This window comes from Hylobates moloch, unplaced genomic scaffold (assembly GCF_009828535.3).
Source record: "Hylobates moloch isolate HMO894 unplaced genomic scaffold, HMol_V3 SCAFFOLD_1, whole genome shotgun sequence".
Lineage (NCBI taxonomy): Eukaryota > Metazoa > Chordata > Mammalia > Primates > Hylobatidae > Hylobates > Hylobates moloch.
Window position 1 is genome coordinate 17,325,739 of NW_026652276.1, and position 22,982 is coordinate 17,348,720.

The 22,982-nt window shown below is 36.7% G+C and overlaps 1 protein-coding gene across 3 annotated transcripts in view; it reads left to right on the plus strand.

Moving 5' to 3' along the window:
• The window catches only part of CUL3 (cullin 3), a 114,382-nt gene that overhangs the window by 89,111 nt on the left and 2,289 nt on the right, over positions 1–22,982 (plus strand). For all 3 annotated transcript variants that reach the window (XM_032754242.2, XM_032754247.2, XM_058437957.1), the window contains 4 exons: positions 1–97; positions 1,874–2,008; positions 15,962–16,148; positions 19,691–19,836. In XM_032754242.2, the coding sequence (XP_032610133.1) occupies positions 1–97; positions 1,874–2,008; positions 15,962–16,148; positions 19,691–19,836 (565 nt within the window). The remainder of the gene's footprint in view (positions 98–1,873; positions 2,009–15,961; positions 16,149–19,690; positions 19,837–22,982) is intronic.

Here is a 22,982-nt window from a genome sequence, read left to right on the forward strand (position 1 = left end):
GTTCTACTTAGCCAAACACAGTGGTCGACAGCTCACACTCCAGCATCATATGGGTTCTGCAGATCTCAATGCCACATTTTATGGACCAGTTAAAAAGGTAAATATTGACAGTTTGAACGTATTAAGTAACTTAGTCTATTAGAGCTGATGTATGATTTATGTTGACTTGGGTAAATTACTTAACTTCTCCTGTTTCTCTGCCTGTCTCACATGTTAGAAAGGTTAAAAATCCTAGCTTTGATTTATTACTTCTGTTCTCTCATTGCTAACTGCAACTTTGAAAATATGAAGACTACACCAGTATAGTCTTCCCTAAGGACTTAACATTAGGATAAATACATATTTTATTCATAAAATTAGGTTTGAGAAAATACTGCATAAAATAGTAAAATGTAAGTTGATTTCAGTGCATACAAAGCCGTGAGCCCCTTTTCAAAATTCTGTCACCTATAATCTTTATTTCTAACAAATCAAGATTGGGAAAATTAACATTTGAGATTTGTTAGATATATAAGTGTTATTAATTTAAAAAATTAGTATTAAACCAGTGATTTGCCTTCATTTTTAAAAAGCAATCACATTTTTATATCTAGATTGTGAGATTTAGAGTAATAATTTATTTTCGTTACTTGATAAGAATCAGGATTTTTTGCCTTCAAAAAATATTAAGTTTTCTAGAAAAACTGTAGAAATATACCTAAATTGTCATCTAGGTGGCAAATAAGCTTTAGATTTTAATGAGAATTTTACTAGTTTGATATGATGAATCACTGTTAACATCAGTTTAAGTATTGCTGAAAATGCCCATAAAAATATTCTAATTTTGATATTTAATTGAAATGGGAAATAGTGCTTTACAATTTAGTTAAATAATATTCGACACATATTTAAGTGTAAGTGGGAAGGACAAGGAAACTAAAGAACTCAGCTTTTAATTACTGCCTGCTTTTGTTTTAAGAGAGGGGTTTTTTTTCCCTAAATAATCATGTTCTTTTAAAGTTTATTAAGCAGATCAGTAGATTTTTAAAACATATGCATATGTTAATTATTGAAGAATTAGAAAGTTCCAGTTTGTATCCCTTAAATCATAAAGCAGGAATAGGCTTTGAGAATGGCAGTTCCCCCCTCCTCCCCCAGCCCCCATGCTATGCTGTGCTATTTTTTGATCTCTTACTGTGATCAGGTCACACAGAAACCTAATCCTGTTACTTTTGGTGGTGGTATAACAGTAGTGGTGTTTTGTAAGTGTGTTATTATTATCATCCCATAGTGTACTGTTAAAATAATTTTAGCATTAAATACAGGGAATTGATTAGTTACTTGCTCAGATAACATTAAAATGTTCACAATGGGAGGACAAGGGACAGTCCTAAATACTGTTTGTGTGTGTGTGCACACATTTTAAAAAATATATTTCCTTTATATGAATAAGTTATGTAGTTTTGTTGGGGGAGGATGAAGATTATGGGACCTATTTCTGAAACATACCATTAAAGTTACTAGAAAATTCGTCAGGCATGGTGGCTCACGCCCATAATCTCAGCACTTTGTGAGCCCAATGCGGGCAAATCACTGGAGCCCATTAGTTTGAGACCAGCATGGGCAACATGGCAAAACCCCGTTTCTACAAAAAATGCAAAAGTTAGCTGGGCGTGATGGTGCACACACATGGTCCTAGTTACTCGGGAGGCTAAGGCAGGAGGATTGCTTGAGCCCAGGAGGTTGAGGCTGCAGTGAGCCGTGTTTGCGCCACTGCACTGCAGCCTGGATGACAAAGTGATACCCTGTAACATACATATGTAGGTACATACATACATAAATGTTACCAGGAAATGATTGTATCTTTGTTTATATTTTTTAAAAAATGAAACAGGAAGATGGATCTGAAGTTGGTGTTGGAGGTGCACAAGTAACTGGCTCTAATACACGGAAGCACATATTGCAAGTTTCCACTTTCCAGATGACGATATTAATGCTCTTTAATAATAGAGAAAAATACACGTTTGAGGTATGGATTGTGGTTATATACGTTTTAACTGTGTTGTTTCTAACTCTCACTTGTTACTTGAGTCTTTCTTATTTGAGTAACCTTTAGAGAGTCTCTTCGGATACTTTTAGATTAAACTGTATAAAATGGATCATGGAACTGTATGAACATCATACATTTATTGAGTTATGTCTTATTATTTTTAAATTAACTTTATAGAAGTACTTTTATATAAAACATACCTTATATAAGTGGACAATTTGATGAGTTTTAAATGAGTGCACCTTTGTAACTACCATCACAAGAATATTGCCCAAAAATACAGAGCATTACCTCCAAAATTGCTTTGTACCCCTTGCCAGTCCATTCCCTCCTACCACCTCCAGCCCCAGGCAGCCAGTGACCTGCTTTATATCACTATAAATTAGTTTTGTTTTTTTTAGACTTTCATGTAAATGGAATCATACATGTCTGTATGCTTTAATCCTTTGTCAGTTCACCTGTTGATGGGCATTTGGGTTGATACCGGATTTAGGCTAAGTAGAGCTATATGTTTAACATTTTAAGAAACTGCCAAACTGTATCCCAAAGCAACTATACCATTTTCCATATTTGCCAGCAGTGCAAGATGGTCCAGTCGTTCCACATCATCCACAGTCTTTAGATTTTGAGCCGCTTTAGTTGGTGTGTAATAGTGTCTCATTTTGGATTTAATTTTCTTTTTTTTGTTTTTTTGATGATGATGTTGACCATCTTTTATGTGTTAATATGCCACTGATATATCTTGTTTGGTGAAGTGTTTGTATCTTTTTTGGGTTGTTTTCTTACTACATTGTAAAAGTTCTTTATAAATTCTGGATACAAGTCCTTCATCAGATATATGTGCTCTGAGTATTTTTTTCAGTCTGTTGCTTGCCTTTTCATTTTCTTAATGGTGTCTTTTGAAGAGCAGAGTTTTAAAGTACTGAAAAAGTCCAGTTAATCACTTTGCTTTTTGTAGTTCATGCTTTAAGTCCTAAGAAATTATTGCCTACCCTGAAATTGTAATGATTTACTTTTATTTTTTCAGTAGTTCGTAATTTAGCTTTTACATGTATGTCTACGATGAATTTTAGGTTAATTTTTTTATATAGTATAAGGTAAGGATTAAGATACATTTCCCCTCATGCTGTCAGTTGTTTGTTCCAGCATCATTTGTTGAAGGCACTATTTTTTTCCCACTGAATTATCTTGTCGTCATTATTTAAAAATCAATTGATCATATATGGGTGGGTCTATTTTTATGCTGTCTGATCTGTTTCATTGATTTCTATGTCTGTCTTTATGCCAATTTTATGCTGTCTTGATAGTGCAGTCATTTTCCTTTTTGCACCCATGTTTTTTCGTTAGAGTAACTAATTTTATAATATGCTTTTTTTCCTTTTCCTTTTCTCCCAATTAAAATATGATTTGATTACATTAAATCCAATTAGTCTTTTCCTGTACATTTAAAGGATGTTTTGGGGTTAAAATGAAGGTCATGTGATTCATATTAAGTTTAAATTTAAGGTAATGAATGAATATTTTGAAAGACTCTTAAAATTAATTCCATATTTGTACTTAATTGAAAACCAATTTTCATATACAGGTGAGCACAAGAAAAAACATAGTGTGTTTGAAATTAAGAGCAAGTTCTAGGCCTATTTAATATTCATTTCCATACTCCCATTTATGTATCCCATTTATATGGGAGTATGGAAATTAGTATAATTAAGAGAGCATCATTTTTATGTGATGTATTTAAAGGGAATGCTTGAAATCTAGGTATTTGAGTAGCTCAGTGGCTAAATTGAGAGGTTTTTCTTACGGATTTCCATGTGGGTCTTACCTAGGGAGTAACCTTGAATTTTTTTTACTTTTATTTTTATTTTATTATAACCTTGATTTTCAAGCGCAAGTTATATTTGATTGAGTCCCAAGAATATTGATTAAGCAAGCGTTGAGTACCTTACTTAAACCTAGGCTTTTCAAACAGAGGTGGAATTAACTTATCTCTAACAGCTGTTTTTGTGTAGTCATTTTTTAATCTGCAGCTCTTCGTGGTTAAAATATTTTAAACAAAATTAGCTGCTTGGTAAATGCTAGAGTTGGTTTTCAGAATCCTGGCTTATAAAGACCTGGTAAAAAATAATGGGATAATAAAAAATACAAATTCATTTTTTAAAGCTGTTATTGGAATTGCTGGAAAATTTAGTGGTTCAAGCTCTTCCCTTTCCCATCTGACTTGGGATCATTGATGCTAATAAGCAGTTATTAGATGGAAGGTTAAAATTAAGTGGAAAATATCTGTAAGTTTTCCGTCTTTAGCTAAGTCACAAAGCAGAAACTGATTGTAGTGTATATATAGAATGCCATGCCTATGGCTCCAAAGCCTGCTGGCTGCTGACACCTCAAATCTGGGGCATTGTGAGAAGGCACAAGAAATGTATCTTTACTCACACCATGTGTTTCTCTACAGTCTGTTGCTAATGTTTTATTAGCCAGCCTTTTTAAAGAAATCACCTCCACAAATCAGTGGAGATAGTTAAAAGTATTTAATTATAATAATTTAAAGGAAGGTAAACTTTTATTTTTGAATATTCTGTATGAGTTCAGTAAGATGGTGTGTTGTTCATTGCCACATGACAAATTTCAAAAGTTAGTGATTTAAAACAACCACTAGCAATTTATTGTCTCTCATGGTTTCTGTGGGTTAGGGATTGAGAAGATACTCAGTTGGGTAGTTCTGGCTTGGGGTTCATGAGGTTGCATTTAGATGTTGTCTGCGGTTTTGGTCATCTGACGGTTTGACTGGAGCTGGAGAATACACTTCCAAGGTGGTTCACATGGCTGGCAAATTTGTTCTGGATGTTGTTAAGCAGCCTTAGTTTCTCTCCACATGGGCCTTTTCATGTGGCTCTTTGTCCTCAAATCTTGGTGGCCGAGTTTTGCCAAGTGCGAGCAATCCAGAAGACCCAGGCAGAATCTCCAGTGCCTTTTTGATCTTTCCCTGGAAGACACATAGTGTCACTTCTCATTTTCTTGGTTGCCCAAGTCAGCCCTGATAGTGAGAGGACCACACAAGATTAACATATACCAGGGTTATTACGTGCTGTCATAGACGCTGGCTACAACAGGTGGCATTAATTTGTAGGGTCATATTTAATCTGTAGTAGTCAGACTGCTGCTGAGGTTTTTTCTTTTCGTGTTTTTTTTTAAATGAATAAAGGTAAGTTTATTGTGATTTAGAACAGCTAAAAATAGGAAATATATACAGTGGTAGTCTGTACCTTGGACTTTAGTAATTAGCAGTGGGTTTTTGAAAGAGGTATGGATAAGAACTATTAATACGTATTTTTGTTAATGTTCTTTATTTTTTGTAATTTTATGAGAATGAGTCTGAAATTTAAAAACTACGGACAATAGCACTATTAATGTCAGAATTTAAATAGAAAACAGTAATATTTGATATTCATCAGTAATTTATAGCAATCATTAGTGACATGACTTCACAATATAGAAAGGAAAATGAAAGTACAAGGGAAAGTAGACAACTTGAGAATCATGGAAATCCCTTACAAATTTATTGACTAACCAGAGTTGAAAAGGGGGATATAGGAAATTTGAATAACACAATTAGCAAGTTAAAATTGAAGGCTGTTTAGTGAACTTTGAACTCAGCAAGCAAAATAGACATGCCACTCTTAGGAAATATCTGAGGCTAGCATAATTTTTTTGCTAAAACTGAGCAAGGAAAATACAAAAGAGAAAGAAAGCTGAAGGTTATTCATCATTCTGCCTTGCTCCTTAGATCCTAATACACTGAAAGCATAAATCTCAGTATTAGCAAGTCATATTCAGTAGTGTATTGAAAGAATAATGCACTGTGTTCAAAAAGGATTTATCCCTAGAATACAAAGAAGGGTCAGCATAGGAAAACTTTTTGAAAAGATCGTTATCAAGATATTGTAATAATTGTAAAAATAAGCAGTTGCCTAATTGCCAGTCACCATTTTAAGGAGAAAACCATTTGATCTCTATAGATGAACAAAAAGTATTTGATAAAAGTCAGTCCTCATTCCTTATAAAAGTGGGGGACTCATCGCCACCTTAGAATGGAATGCCCTTAATGCCATAAGATTGTATCTGATGACAAACTAAATCATTATAGTAGTTAGTAGGAAAATACTAGACACCTTTCTATTAGACTTAGAAACAAGATGAAGATGCCTATCTTTGCTACTGCTATTATGCCTTGCTCTGCAGGTCCTAATATACTAAGAAAGGAATGAAATTCATAAGTATCAGGAAGAAATTGAAAAAATTGTCAATCTGTAGATAATATGACTGTCAATTTGGTAATACATGATAATCAGTGAGAAAACATTTCTTTAGAAGAGTTTTGTTGGAAAAAAATACCCTTTCTGTAAACCAGCATTAATCAGTAAATTACATGAAGAAGAGGATGTTTTATTAAGAATCATAACCTTCCCAGGAATCATTTTAACAAGAAATGTGTAGACAGGTCACTTATACCAAGAAGACAGTAAAAGCTAAAGAATATGAAAGGGTAAATGTACCCAAATGGGAGAATTACATGTTATAAGTGTGCTGTTTTTAAAAGTCACCTATAAATTCAAGGAAATCGGAAATGAAATTTCCAAAATATATATATATTTAAATAAAACTCGCCAAGCTGATTCCATAATTCATCTGGACAAGAAAATGCACAAGATGAGGCAAAACTACTTTTGAAAAGGGATCTTGGGTAGGAAAGTTCAGTGAAAGGGGAAGGAATTTGTCCTAATAACAAAACATACCATATCACATTTTTTTTAATTTATAATTTTTATGGGTACATAGTACATGTATATATTTATGGGATATGTGAGATATTTTGATACAAGCATATAGTGTGTAATAATCACATCAGGGTAAATGGGGTATCCATCTTAGCATTATTTGTGTTATGAAAATTCCAGTTGTATTCTCTGTTATTAAAAAGTATACAAGTTAACATTATTTAAAATGCATAGACAGCTCATTTGAACAAAAGAGAGTCCAGAAGCAAACTAATGTATTCGTGGGTGTCTGGGATGTGATAAATGTCTTTTTTTTTTTTTTTTTTTTTTTTTTTTTTTGAGTTCTGGGATGTATGTGCAGAACGTGCAGGTTTGTTACATAGGTATACATGTGCCATGGTGGTCCACTGCACCCATCACCCTGTAGGGTCCAGCCCCACAGGGTCGGTGGTTTTTCTCCCCTTGTGCGGAGACGAGAGACTGTAGAAATAAAGACACAAGACAAAAGAGATAAAAGACAGCTGGGCCCAGGGGACCACTACCACCAAGATGCGGAAACTGGTAGGGCCCCAAATGCCTGGCTGCGCTGTTACTTATTGGATACAAGGCAAAAGGGGCAGAGTAAGGAGTGTGAGTCATCTCCAATGATTAATAAGGTCACGTGAGTCACCTGTCCACCGGCCAGGGGGCCCTTCCCTGTTTGGCAGCCGAGGCAGAGAGAGGGGGGTGGAGAGAGAGAGGACAGTTTATGCCGTTATTTCTGCATATCAGAGACTTTCAGTACTTTCATTAATTTTGCTACTGCCATCTAAAAGGCAGAGCCAGGTGTACAGGATGGAACATGAAAGCGGACTAGGAGCTTGACCACTGAAGCACAGCATCACATGGCATGAGATGGTATCTCATTGTGGTTTTGATTTGCATTTCTGTAATGACCAGGGATGATGAGCTTTTGTTCATGTTTGTTAGCCACGCAAATGTCTTCTTTTGAGAAGTGTCTGTTCATATCCTTTGTCCACTTTTTGATGGGGTTCTTTTTTTCTTGTAAATTTGTTTAAGTTCTTTGTAGATTGTGGATATTAGAGTTTTGTCAGATGGATAGATTGCAAAAACTTTTTCCCATTCTGTAGGTTGCCTGTTAACTCTGATGATAGTTTCCTTGCTGTGCAGAAGCTCTTTAGTTTAATTAGATCCCATTTGTCAATTTTGGCTTTTGTTGCAGTTGCTTTTGGTGTTTTAGTCATGAAGTCTTTGCCCATGCCTATGTCCTGAATGGTATTGCCTACGTTTTCTTGTAGGGTTTTTGTGGTATTAGGTCTTATGAGTAGTTTTTTCTCTTTCTGTGAAGAAAGTCAATGGTAGCTTGATGGGAATAGCATTGAATCCGTAAATTGCTTTGGGCAGTATGGCCATTTTCACAATATTGATTCTTCCTATCCATGAGCATAGAATGTTTTTCCATTTTTTTGTGTCCTCTCTTGTTTCCTTGAGCAGTGGTTTGTAGTTCTCCTTGAAGAGATCCTTCACGTCCCTTGTAAGTTGTATTCCTAGGTATTTTATTCTCTTTGTAGTAATTGTGAACGGGAGTTCACTCATGATTTGGCTGTTTGTCTGTTATTGGTGTATAGGAATGCTTGTGATTTCTGCACATTGATTTTGTATCCTGAGACTTTGCTGAAGTTGCTTATCAGCTTAAAGAGTTTTTGGGCTGAGACGATGGGGTTTTCCAAATACAGAATTATGTCATCTGCAAACAGAGACAATTTGACTTCCTCTCTTCCTATTTGAATACTTTATTTCTTTCTGTTGCCTGATTGCCCTGGCCAGAACTTGCAATCCTATGTTGAATAGCAGTGGTGAGAGAGGGCATCCTTGTCTTGTGCTGGTTTTCAAAGGGAATGCTTCCAGCTTTTGTTCCTTCAGTATGATATTGGCTATGGGTTTGTCATAGATAGCTCTTATTATTTTGAGAGATATTCATCAATACCTAGTTTATTCAGTGTTCTTAGCAGCAAGGGGTGTTGAATTTTATCAAAGGTCTTTTCTGCATCTATTGAGATAATCATGTGGTTTTTCTCATTGGTTTTGTTTATGTGGTGGATTACGTTTATTGATTTGCATATGTTGAACCAGCCTTGCATCCCAGGGATGAAGCCAACTTGATTATGGTGGATAAGCTTTTTGATGTGCTGCTGGATTTGGTTTGCCAGTATTTTATTGAGGATTTTCACATCAATGTTCCTCAGGGATAAAGGCCTGAAATTTTCTTTTTTTGTTGTGTGTCTGCCAGGTTTTGGTATCAGGATGATGCTGGCCTCATAAAATGAGTTAAGGTGAAGTCCCTCTTTTTCTATTGTTTGGAATAGTTTCAGAAGGAATGGTACCAGCTCCTCTTTGTACCTCTGGTAGAATTCGACTGTGAATCTGTCTGATCCTGGGCTTCTTTGGGTTGGTAGGCTATTACTGCCTCAGTTTCAGAACTTGTTATTTGTCCATTCAGGGATTCGACTTTTTCCTGGCTTAGTCTTGGGAGGGTGTATGTGTCCAGGAATTTATGCATTTCTCCCAGATTTTCTAGTTTATTTGCATTAAAGTGTTTATAGTATTCTCTGATGGTAGTTTGTATTTCTGTGGGATCGGTGGTGATTAGATTCTTCTCTCTTCTTTATTAGTCTGGTTAACAGTCTTGTCTATTTTGTTAATCTTTTCAAAAAAGCCAGCTCCTGGATTCATTGATTTTTTTTTTTTGGAAGAGTTTTCCGTGTCTCTTATGTCCTTCAGTTCTGCTCTGATGTTAGTTATTTGTCTTCTGCTAGCTTTTGAATTTGTTTGCTCTTGCTTGTCTAGTTCTTTTAATTGTGATGTTAGGGTGTCAAATTTTAGATCTTTCCTGCTTTCTCCTGTGGGCAATTAGTGCTATAAATTTCCCTCTACACGCTGCTTTAGCCGTGTCCCAGAGATTCTGGTACATTGTGTCTTAGTTCTCATTGGTTTCAAATAACGTATTTATTTCTGCCTTCATTGTGTTATTTACCCACTAGTCATTCAGGAACAGGTTGTTCAGTTTCAATGTAGTTGTACGGTTTTGAGTGAGTTTCTTAATCCTGAGTTCTAATTTGATTCCACTGTGGTCTGAGAGACTGTTTGTTATGATTGCCATTCTTTTGCATTTGCTGAGGAGTGTTTTACTTCCCATTATGTGGTCAATATTAGAATAAGTGTGATATGGTGCTGAGAAGAATATATATTCTGTTGATTTGGGGTGGAGAGTTCTATAGATGTCTGTTGGTCCAGAGCTGAGTTCAGGACCTTGTTAGTTTTCTGTCTCATTGATCTGTCTAATATTGACAGTGGGGTATTAAAGTCTCCCCCTATTATTGTGTGGGAGTCTGAGTCTCTTTGTAGAGACTTTATGAATTTGCTTTACGAATCTGGGTGCTCCTGTATTGGGTGCATATATATTTAGGATAGTTAGCTTTTCTTGTTGCACTGATCCCTTTACCATTATGTAATGTCCTTCTTTGTCTTTTTTTTATCTTTTTTTTATCAGAGACTAGGATTGCAACTCCTGCTTTTTTTTTTTTTTTTTGCTTTCTATTTGCTTGGTAAATATTCCTCCATCCCTTTATTTTGAGCCTGTGTGTGCCTTTGCATGTGAGATGGGTCTCCTGAATACAGCACACTGATAGGCCTTGACTCTTTATCCAATTTGCCAGTCTGTGTCTTTTAATTGGGGCATTTAGCCCCTTTACATTGAAGGTTAATATTGTTATGTGTGAATTTGATCCTGTCATTATGATGCTAGCTGGTTCTTTTGCCCATTAGTTGTTGCAGTTTCTTCATAGTGTCGATAGTCTTTACATTTTTGGTATGTTTTTGCAGTGGCTGGTACCGATTTTTCTTTTCCATATTTAGTGCTTCCTTCAGAAGCTAAGGCAGGCCTGGTGGTGACAGAATCCCTCAGCATTTGCTTGTCTGTAAAGGATTTTATTTCTCCTTCACTTACGAAGCTTAGTTTGGCTGGATATGATATTCTGGGTCGAACATTCTTCTCTTTAAGATTGTTGAATATTGGCCCCCCACTCTCTTCTGGCTTGTAGGGTTTCTGCAGAGAGATCTGCTCTTAGTTTGATGGGCTTCCCTTTGTGGGTAACCTGATCTTTCTGGCTGCCCTTAACATTTTTTCCTTCATTTCAGCCTTGGTGAATCTGATGATGATGTGTCTTGGGGTTGCTCTTCTGGAGGAGTATCTTTGTGGTGTTCTCTGTATTTCTTGAATTTGAATGTTGGCCTGTCTTGCTAGGTTGGGGAAGTTCTCCTGGTTAATATCCTGAAGTGTTTTCTCCAAGTTGGTTCAGTTCTCCCTGTCACTTTCAGGTACACCAGTCAAACATAGGTTTGGCCAGCTACTCGGAGAGGCTGAGGCAGGAGAATGGCGTGAACCCGGGAGGCGGAGCTTGCAGTGAGCCGAGATTGCGCCACTGCACTACGGCCTGGGCGACAGAGCGAGACTCCGCCTAAAAAAAAAAAAAAAAAAAAAAAAACACTCCGCCTAAAAAAAAAAAAAAAAAAAAAAAAAAACATAGGTTTGGTCTTTTCACATAATCCCATATTTCTTGGAGGCTTTGTTTGGTCCTTTTCATTCTTTTTTCCCTAATCTTGTCTTCACACTTTATTTCATTAAGTTGATCTTCTGTCTTTGATATCCTTTCTTCTGCTTGATCAATTTGGCTGTTGATACTTGTGTATGCTTCACGAAGTTCTCGTGCTGTGTTTTTCAGCTCCATCAGGTCATTTATGGTCTTCTCTAAACTGGTTATTCTAGTTAGCAGTTCCTGTAACCTTTTATCCAGGTTCTTAGCTTCTTTGCATTGGGTTAGAACATGCTCCTTTAGCTCAGAGGAGTTTGTTGTTACCCACTTTCTGAAGCCTACTTCTGCCAATTTGTCAAACTCATTCTCCATCCAGTTTTGTGCCCTTGCTGGCGAGGAGTTCTCATCCTTTGGAGGAGAAGAGGCATTCTGGTTTTTGGAATTTTCATCTTTTTTGCACTCGGTTTTCCTCATCTTCATGGATTTATCTACCTTTGATCTTTGATGCTGATGACCTTTGGATGGGGTTTTTGCATGGGCATTCTTTTTGTTGATGTTGAATGTTATTGCTTTCTGTTTGTTAGTTTTCCTTCTAACAATCAGGCCCCTCTTCTGCAGGTCTGCTGCAGTTTGCTGGAGGTCCACTCCAGACCCTGTTTGCCTAGGTATCACCAGTGGAGGCTGCAGAACAGCAAAGACTGCTGCCTGCTCCTTCCTCTGGAAGCTTTGTCCCAGAGGGGCACCTGCCAGATGCCAGCCGGAGCTCTCCTGTATGAGGTGTCTGTTGACCCCTGCCTGGGAGGTGTCCCCTGCTGGGAGGTGTCTCCTGTCGGGAGGCATGGGGGTCACAGACCCACTTGAGGAGGCAGTCTGTCCCTTCGCAGAGCTGGAGTGCTGTGCTGTGAGATCCACTGCTCTCTTCAGAGCTGGCAAGCAGGAACGTTTAATTCTCCTGAAACTGGGCCCATAGCTGCCCCTTTTCCCAGGTGCTCTGTCCCAGGGAGATGGGAGTTTTATTTACAAGCCCGTGACTCAGGCTGCTGCCTTTCTTTCCGAGATGCCCTGCCCAGTGAAGAGGAATCTAGAGAGGCAGTTTGGCCACAGCAGCTTTGCCACCTGCCCAGTTCAAACTTCCTGGAGGCTTTGTTTACACTGTGAGGGGAAAACAGCCTACTCAAGCCTCAGTAATGGTGGACGCCCCTCCCCACACCAAGCTTGAGTGTCCCAGGTTGACTTCAGACTGCTGTGCTGGCAGCAAGAATTTCAACCCAGTAGATCTTAGCTTGCTTGCTGGGCTCTGTCGGGGTGGGATCCGCTGAGTAAGACCACTTGGCTCCCTGGCTTCAGCCCCCTTTCCAGGAGAGTGGACTGTTCTCTCTCTCTGGGGTTCCAGCTGCCACTGGGATAAGAAAAAAAACTCCTACAGCTAAGTTGGTATCTGCCCAAACAGCCGACCAGTTTTGTGCTAGAAACCCAGGGTCCTGGTGGTGTAGGCATACAAGGGAATCTCCTGGTCTGTGGGCTGCAAAAACTGTGGGCAAAGAGTAGTATTTGGGCCAGATAGCACAGTCCCTTAGGGCTTCCCTTGGCTAGGGGAGGGAGTTCCCCAGCCCCTTGTGCTTCCCAGGTGAGGTGACGCCCCGCCTTGCTTCTGCTCACCCTCTGTGGGCTGCACCCACTGTCTAACCAGTCCCATTAAGATGAACCAGGTACCTCAGTTGGAAATGCAGAAATCACCCACCTTCTGCGTTAGCCTCGCTGGGAGCTGCAGATTGGAGCTGTTCCTGTTTGACCATCTTGCCAGATCTCAAATTTGTCATTTCTAAAAACTGAATTTAATTGTTTTTTTATTTGTGGGAGTGAGAAGAGGGTAGTATTAAGACCTCAATTCCATGGATCACATCAAATATAAAATTCCAGATAAATGTGAAAATCTAAATATAAGTGCAAATCTATATAAATAATAGAAGAAAATTTTGAATATTTTGGTAACCTTAATGTGAGAAATGTCTTTTTAAAAATTTATTACAAAAATAACAAAGGAAAAGATTAACAGATTTAACCACATAAGTGATAACACATCTATATGATGAGATATATTAAGTTAAAAATAGACTAGGAGAAATTATTTATAACATAAAAATTGAAAAACATAATCTATAAAGAGCATCAGTAAATCAGTATGAAGACAATTGAGTATAAAAACATGAAGGAATATAGATAGAGAAAGCATAGAAGATTACAGATATCCTGTAAATATAAAAATATTTTTTCCCGTAGTGGTCATGAGAAGTACAAATTAAAATAATGAGATTTCATTTTTAGCCAAACATGAGCAAAAGAAAATCTGGTGTTGAAGAGGGTGTGAGGGAGTGGATATTCATATACTATTGTTGTGGAGGGTTAAATTGTTAAGCAACTTGAAAGCAGTTCATTAGTATTTGTCAAATACTTAAAAAAAAAAATTTTGAGAGAGGGTCTCATTCTTGCCCAGACTGGAGTGCAGTGGTATTATCATGTCTCACTGTAACCTCGACCTCCCAGGTTCAAGCCATCCTCCCACCTTAGGCTCATGAGTAGCTGGGACTACAGGCTATTTTTTAAATGTTTGGTAGAGAGCAGATCTTGCTATGTTGACCACGCTGATTTTGAATTCTTGGGCTCAAGTGATTTTCCTACCTTGGCCTCCCAAAGTGCTGGGATTACAGGCATGAGCAACTGTACTTGGCACAAATATAAAATATTTATAACTTTGAGGAAGCAAGTACATTTCTAGAAATTTGTTTCTGAAAAACAGGCTTTTGTGCTCAAAGTCAGAAATGCATGTACCAACAGAACATTGGATCCAGTCTAAATCTGCACTTGTGTCATGATAGAACAGTACTATGGAATTCCTTGTAGCTTTAATCTCTTTTTGCTAGCTGAAAAATCTGAAGAAATTAATAGAAAAATTCATGTTATGATCTCATTTAACACTAATACTGGTGTATAGGTGGATGTGTTCATGTACGTTCAAGTATATGCATATACTTGTATTCATGTGTATATATAGATGAATAGGAAAACATTACTTATAAAAAGTAATGTTAAACATATAATTGATTACCAGAGTGCGGGTAAAATAGTAATAGTAAAGATAGGCATCCTTATCTTGTTCCTAACTCTAATAGAAAGATGTCTAGTATACTAACTACTGTTATGCTTAACTCTCTCATTATATATACAACCTTATGACTTTAGGGGCATTTCATTCTATTCTTAAGCAGCTAAGAATTCCCCACTATAAGGTTTTAGGACTGACTTTTATAAAATACTTTTGGTAATAGTTACCTCTGGGGAGTATCTGTAATCTTAAAATACCACCTAAGGTATTTCTGGTTCATTGAATATGATTAAGCAATAACTAAAGTATGTAAATAAATCACTTTTAGCATGTATATAATAATAAACATCTTCATTCTAATAATAGTACCTATTTTCTGGGACTAGCATTTATACTGTTTGAAATGTCTAAAGTAGGTAGATATAACCAGAGATTATTTGAAGAAAATGAATATGCATAATCACTGAAAATCACATTTCTCTGAATCCTTGCCTACCTGACAGTTTTTTAGGAGAACAGAACTGTTGCTCAAAGACTTGTCTAGAGAGAATGACTGACTCCTCAGATCAGTTACTCATATAATCTGAATATCGCCATCTTCATGCCCACTCTTCATAAGCTGCTTTTGAGAAAGAGACAGCTGTATACAGTGCATCAAAGCAATAAATCCTAGTGTCAAGACTTTTACTCAATCATGTATCACTATAGACATGTAGAGACTAAATCATATAACTGTACAGTTTTCTTGCTGTCCCACTGACAGAATAGTGAATTTAAAATTACACAGCATTCTTTCCCGAGCTGCTTTTTCTCCCCTAGTATTACACTTTGTTCATACCATTCACATCACTATTCATAATACGCAGAAAAGATTATTACCTGAACTTCGAAACAGATTGCTTGTTGATTTTTATGTTTAATGTAATTTCCAGGTTTTTTTTTTTCTTCATTTGGTCATAGAAGCATACAATACATATGGTCAGTTTGGAGGGTAAATTTTGATTGTATGGTAGAAGGCCTGAGCTCAGGCTTACCTTCCTTTTTTCTATAAAAGAAATTACTAAGCAAAAGAGTAGTCTAGATAAACTTAGATGGAACATTGTAAAATATTTATAAAATTAGCAATTATATGTTGGTTAACACTTTATTTTTACCTAAATGTTAAAGCAGGTTCCTGATAATCTCTGCTGGATAACATTTTTAGATTAGCCATTGTATCTCCTGAATCAAAAAAGTACATGTTTTTTAAATATTTTATAACTTGAATCACCCTTTCCTCTCGTTTGTTCAAATAATGAGATTTTAATGATGTAGCATAATACTCAAGAGAATTCTTTTTTGTGCATTATTTATATAATGGAATTACCTCTTTTTAACTACTGCTTGGTTGGTTGACTTGCTAATTAACTAACTTTAATCTTTCAAAAAGTCTAATTATGTTAATCTGATGAAATTTCAGGAAATTCAGCAAGAGACAGATATCCCTGAAAGAGAGCTTGTTAGAGCCCTACAGTCCCTCGCCTGTGGTAAACCAACACAGCGGGTTCTTACAAAAGAACCCAAATCAAAGGAAATAGAAAATGGTCATATATTTACAGTTAATGATCAATTCACATCCAAACTACACAGAGTCAAGATTCAAACAGGTATCTGGAATTATATTTTTCCTGTCAAAAAATTATATATTTTTCTCTTTAGAAAAAAAAATCTCATCTGTTGGATTTCTTTTAAAAATACTCCTTTTCTGGTGCTGCATGATACTTAGGCTTAAGAAAGAAAGCAGCTTTTATTGATAAGTATTTGTATCAAAATGCATTTGAATCCAAGTACAGTAAGCATTTTAAAAAGTAATTTATAGTGTGAACAAAGTACTTCTTTCCATGTTTTTCAATAAATAGAATACAGTTCATGAACATATTAGTACTTAAAATTGTTTTTAAGTTGTTAACTAATAGTCAGTGGAAGTCTAATTTTAAAGCTGATTTAGAGGTTTTTCAGAATTGGGAGACCTATATAAAAGTTGGATGTTTGGATGTTGCTATTTATATTTTGATAAATATTTTTTGTTTCAAAATCTTAAAACCCATATCATCTTTAATTTAAAAACATAGAAATGATACTGATGTGAATGATTTTTAATAGAGCCATATAATTTGATAATGAAAATTTTATTCATTAAACATTTAACATAATGTAAGATGCTTGTTTTCTGTGTATTTAAAGGGGAAAAAAGGCACTCCACCCTTGCTTGCTGATTGATGTTTAAAACTAATTGTTTGCTACTTGGCTTAAAAACTAGTATTAGATAGGCTTCCTAGTACTAATATATTCATTATAGCCAAATATGTGTGCAATAAAACAGTGTCCTAAGATAAATAAATCTTTTAAATGACTGTGATTTGTTGATTTTAAAAAAATGTTATTTATATTGTATATTATGATAGTCTTTTTAAAAGTAATGTTAAATATACAGTTGATTACCAGAGTACATGGATTCTAGAGCTTTATATGCACACTTAAATTTTTGTTTTTCATTGTGATCTTTTTGTTTTGTATGTATACTTTGTAGAGCAGAGTAGTGTCTCTGGCAAGGCTTTGCCCCCTTTGTCTTGTAGTTGTAAACTATATCATAGTAATCTGCATTAGCCAAGATTGGCCCATGTCTTGACATAAATATATATTAAGAATAAAACAAAACTGTGCTAGCCAGTGTCATGGATTAAAATTTATTTTTCTTCCAATACAAGACATAACTACTTTATACATTTGGGCAGATGCAGGTTTTGGATTTTACGGCTCATTTGTATCCTAGAATTAGAGCAAAATATGTGGGAATATTTATCTGGATTACCTTACCCTCACCCTACTGTACCCTAAATAAGTAACAGTCTTTGTTATCCCAGATTCTATCATGTCCAGCAATAATAATACCAGATATTAGTATTATGTTTAAAAAAAAAATCTTCATAGATTTTTAGATTTTCGTGTTAAGTGTGCACACTTACATGTGTATCTGGAGTACGTGCATGTAGTGTTTTAGGTATGTTCAAAACAAATATACATATGATGAAGAATTTCACTAGAGGAGCTTAAAAGTTCTTTTCAGCAATAAAATTCTACAAAGCAATGTTTTTTTCTTGGGAATGGTTTTTAAATGATCTTGGCTCTTACTCGTAGTTTAAGTCAAAATTTTCTCTTTGGTGGTAAATATTGTGACCACATTGGTTTTATTGTCAGAGGCTCAGTAACATAATCAAATATTCAAAGACTCAGACTCTACCTATTTATGCTGCTTTTACTGTAGCCAGTAGTAGAAGTTCATGCAAAGAAGTTAAAGGAATTACTAAAATAACACAGCCTTTGAAAAGAATTAGATTAATTGTAATCTGGGGGGGATTTCCAGAGTTGACAGTCTTCACCACCACCACCACCACCTGCCTTTCTCAAATTCCATCCCCCAGCGTGCATGTAGGTCATATATAGGCACTTTCACAACAACCCCTTCTGCTGCACTCAAGTGAGGAGTATTGTGTTAGGCTCCAGAGTGAGCCCCTCCCCTCACATTTAAAAAGAATACTCATTTTGAATCATCAGCACAATCTGCACATCTATGTTTTTCTGCAGGTATTTAAGAAGACACTTATTTAGGTGACTACATCCAGATGAGCCAAAGGGATTGTTTAAACAATTACTTTTTTCTCTGCAACTTTGTATTTTTTATTTTCAAATCCACACAGTGAAAAGCACTATGATGAACATCAATATGGCTGTGACCTACGTTTACCAGTCATTAGAATTTTGTCTTCCTCCCTGCCTTCCTCCACGTGTATGTGTGTGTGTTTGCTACAGCATTTGAAGTTAATTTACAAATATCTCAGCAGTTTCCCCCTAAAAAACTTTAGCACACATCTCCTATATCATATCCAAGAAAATTAATTTCATGTCATCTATTTGCCACCTATATTGCCTCAGTTGTCTCAAAAATTTCGTTTATATCTCACTTTTTGGATCCATGATTCCATCAAGATTTCCACATTACATTTAATTTTTATGTGTTTTTAGTTCCATTTAAACCAGTACCTCTTTTTTTTTTATGACATAACTTCTGAGGAAAAGCATCATAAGCATCATTCTTAGTAGATTATTTTCATCGAATTTTTTTTTTTTTTTACTAAGATATTGATTATCTTACACTTGGGAAATGACACCGAAAGCAATATTTTTATCCAAAGGATTCTAATTAGAAACAGCCGAATGGATACGCACACCAGAATGATCTTGTAAATTGTACAGTCTGCTGTCTCGTGGCTATCTATGCCCATGCCTCAGTCAGCAGTGCCCCATGTGCTGCTTTGCAATTTTACAGTTTCTACCTCCAGAAACTTCACCTCTATCTCCTTTTGATGAACGAATAAAACACCAGTTTTCTTTTTCTGCTATTTCATTCAGAGCAGAGTTGCAGGAGAAGAAGACGTCTGTATTTCCCTTAACAGTTGCTTTGAAGACTATAGGGAAGAATAGAGTAAGACTCCTAAAGATTGGAATCTGGTATGAATTTGTGATGAGGCTGTGACATAAAAAGCATAATAAAATATATGACAAGAAGTGGTTAGATAACAGAACTCTGGGGAGAGTTTTGGCAAGGAGATTTGAGGAACTGACATCCTAGTGGTACTTTTAAATTATTTATTTCACTGACTGAATCTTGGCAGTACATACTCTTGTCTCCTCATAAAGCCTTAGAGATTACAGCTACATTTTGAGTTAGTAAGACAACAGATACTCACCTATCTGAGGTACTTTTGGTGAGTTTTAACTTGGAGCCATGGTAATAAAATAATCAGTTGACCTCTGACAGTCGTAAGCAATGAAAATTATTTACTGGTAATTTTACTGCTGAATATATTCAGCTACTATTTTTCTTCCAGGTAAGAAATTATATTCTGCATAAAAACAAAATTGACTTTATTACCTCAAAGTTAAATTCCTCATTTTTGAAAAGGATAATTTAGTATTCAAGTAAACGTTAAATGAGACAGTTTTTGAATGTGTACTTGAATTAATAAGTGTGTATATTCAGAGGCTAAAATTGGTTTTTATCTGTGGATTACATTGAATTATAATAAGCTTGCTTGTAAACCAAATTTTAAAATTAGATTTATGATAAATGCCTTTATTTCTATTTTAGTTGCTGCCAAACAAGGTGAATCTGACCCAGAGAGGAAAGAAACAAGGCAGAAAGTAGACGACGACAGAAAACATGAGATAGAAGCTGCTATAGTGCGGATAATGAAATCTAGAAAGAAGATGCAGCACAATGTTCTAGTAGCGGAGGTGAGGACTCTTCACTACTGGGCTAATATAGAAAAAACAGTAACATTATTAACAAAATTATTCAACTGATTATAAAAACAATTTTACAATTAAGAAATCCTAGTGATGTAACACTTATGAAATGTATGGCACTCACTTGGTAACTAAACATAGTGATACATCCAAATATGTGCACACACTCGGAACCAATGTGTTTATAACAAAAATGATAGTAGAATATTGTCACATGAAGTATTAAGATTTTCACTGCTATTAATACCTTTGTGTAAACTCCCTTCTAAAAATTAATGATGGTTACCATTCATTAAATGCTTTCATTTCACAAATTGGGAAACTAAGGAGGGGAAGACCCCTTAAGAGGCCATTAAGATAGGTGGGAGAGGATTAGGACCTGGGTAAAGTATTGGTAGAGGGTAGAAAGCTGAATCAAGATAATTGGGAAGTAGAATTGACAGGCTTTACGGATTGATAATGGGATGTGAGAGGGAGAAGTTGAAGACGCCTTTTAGGTTTCTGGCTTGAATGAGTAGATACAGAGTTGTTTCTTTAACCAAAAAGAGAAGGGTAATGTAATGTGCCACTGTGGTCCAGCTGTCACTTAATACTGTTTTGTACAAGTTGACTTTATTGTGTATTGGCACATCCAGCGGCAGGTGGAAGACAATAGACATGAGGGCTAGAAGTTGCATTGGGAATTAGCTGTATGAGAATGCAGTTTAAATTACAGGTGTGGATTAAATTGCTCAGTGTTAGCATGGAGAGCAAGAAAGAACTATGGGATAGACCCCTCCTTTATCATTTTAGGAACGGTGAGTTTAACAACAGAAACTCTTCAGAGCACTGGTTTTCACAGTGTGGTTCTTCGAGCAGCTACCTCAGCATCACCTGGGAACTCATGAGAAACACAGATTCTTAGGTTCCACCAGAGCCTGAGAATTGAATCAGAAACTCTGAGGATAGGGCCCAACAGTCTGGTTTTTTAACACGAGCTGTAGGTGATTCTGATGTTTTTTCAAATTTGAGAACACTGCTTTAGAAGGAAAAGAAAATGACAGTGTCCTATGACAAGGGAAGAGAATTACAAGGAGTGAGTGGTCAGTAATAATCAAAAATCATGGAAAAAAAAACCAAGTTGAATAAACACTTACTTTGGCAATTACGTGACAGGTTAACTTTCTCAGACATTTTCATTGGACTCGTGTTCAGTGGATATCCAATGGTAGTGCCTTGAGAAGGAAATGGAGGTGGAAACCACCAAGAGTGGCTTATTCTTTGAGATGTTGGCTCAAGGGAAAGGGCAGAGCAGTATTAGAGGATTCAGCGTAGAGTTGAAGGGTTTGGGCTTTTCCCCCCCCAAAATGGGAGGATACTGAGCATGTTTATATCCTACAAATAAAGAACGAATCCTTAAAAACAAATTGAAAAAAATGAGATGAAGGGATAAATACCAAATTCTAGAAAAGGAAAGGTGAGGATTGTATAGAGAGTATGATGATGGTAGTGTACTGACACATGTTACTGAACGTGCCTCTTCCTGAGAACCTAGGGCAGAGTGCAGGGGTATGTGCTAAGCAAGATTTGGTGTAAGTATGGATAAATGTACATGTGTAGGGTGGGAATTTGAAGAACTTCAAATTGAAATGGCTTCTTTTCTCTGTGTGAAACCCGATATGAGCTTGGTGCAGGACTGGGTTGAGGAGTTTAAGGGGATTGTCAGAAATTTGAAATAATACTTGTCGAAGAATGGTGCTCAGGAACTTGCTGAACTTTTGAATACTATAAATTTGTGCTAGTCTACACCAGAGATTGGCAGATATTTTTGTAAATGGCCAATTGTAGCATGAAAGCAGCTATAGATAATACATAAATGCATGTGACTTGTGGTGGCTCATGCCTGTAATCCTAGCACTTTGGGAGACCAAGGTGGGCGGATCACCTGCAGTCAGGAGTTCAAGACCAGCCTGACAAACATGGCGAAACCCCGTCCTACTAAAAATACAAAAATTAGCTGGTGGTGGGTGCCTGTAATCCCAACTACTCAGGAGGCTGAGGCAGGAGAATTGCTTGAACCCGGGAGGCGGAGGTTGCAGTGAGCCGAGATCGTGCCATTGTACTCCACCCTGGGTGACAGAGCAAGACTCCATCTCAAAAAAAAAACTAATAAAAAATAAATAAATACATGTGACTGTATTTCAGTACAATTTTACAGAAACAGGCAGTGGGGTGTATTTGGCCTGTGACTGCAGTTTGCTGACTCCTGGCGTACACAAATGATGTAACAACTACATCTTTACTCAGCAGAGAGCTCTGTGGTAGGTTGATAATGATGTAGTACATAAAGAATATAGGTTTAATCAAATAGTGTTTATGGGATAGGACTAAAAGAATCAGGAGTAGAAGGTCCTGTTGAGAGTACAGCATTCAAGAGAAGTGATCTTGAATGCAGTTTAGGCTCTGTTACAGGGGAGAGAGCAAGTCAATAGGAGCTGTTAATAGGCTGGAAGAAAAGAAGGGCAAAGTGTGGGAGATCTCAGGTGATGGGTTGAGAGCAAGTTTTTCGATACAAGAGTGATAATCCTGGAAGGGTGATAAATTGTAGTTGCAGAATGAAGTGCTGAATTTTCAGATTCCAAAGAATTATCAATCCATTATGGCTTTGGGAAATGAACTGATCAACAAGAGTAAAAGCAAAGCTGGCTCATGGATGCATTAGAGCAAAGAACATGGACTTTGAGGTCAGAAGGTTTAGATTAATCTCTGCTGGCTCTGTTATTTACTACTAGTTGATGTCAGTTTTCTTCTCCGGCTTTATTTTCCTCATTTGTAAAATGAGACAACTTATTTTGCAGGGTTAAGAACATTAAATAGGCCGGGCACGGTGGCTCACACCTGTAATCCCAGCACTTTGGGAGGCCGAGGCAGGCAGATTACAAGGTCAGGAGATCGAGACAATCCTGGCTAACACGGTGAAACCCCATCTCTACTAAAAGTACAAAAAATTAGCCGGGCATGGTGGTGGGCGCCTGTAGTCCCAGCTACTCGCGAGGCTGAGGCAGGAGAATGGTGGGAACCCGGGAGGCGGAGCTTGCAGTGAGCGGAGATTGTGCCACTGCACTCCAGCCTGGGCAACAGAGCAAGACTCCATC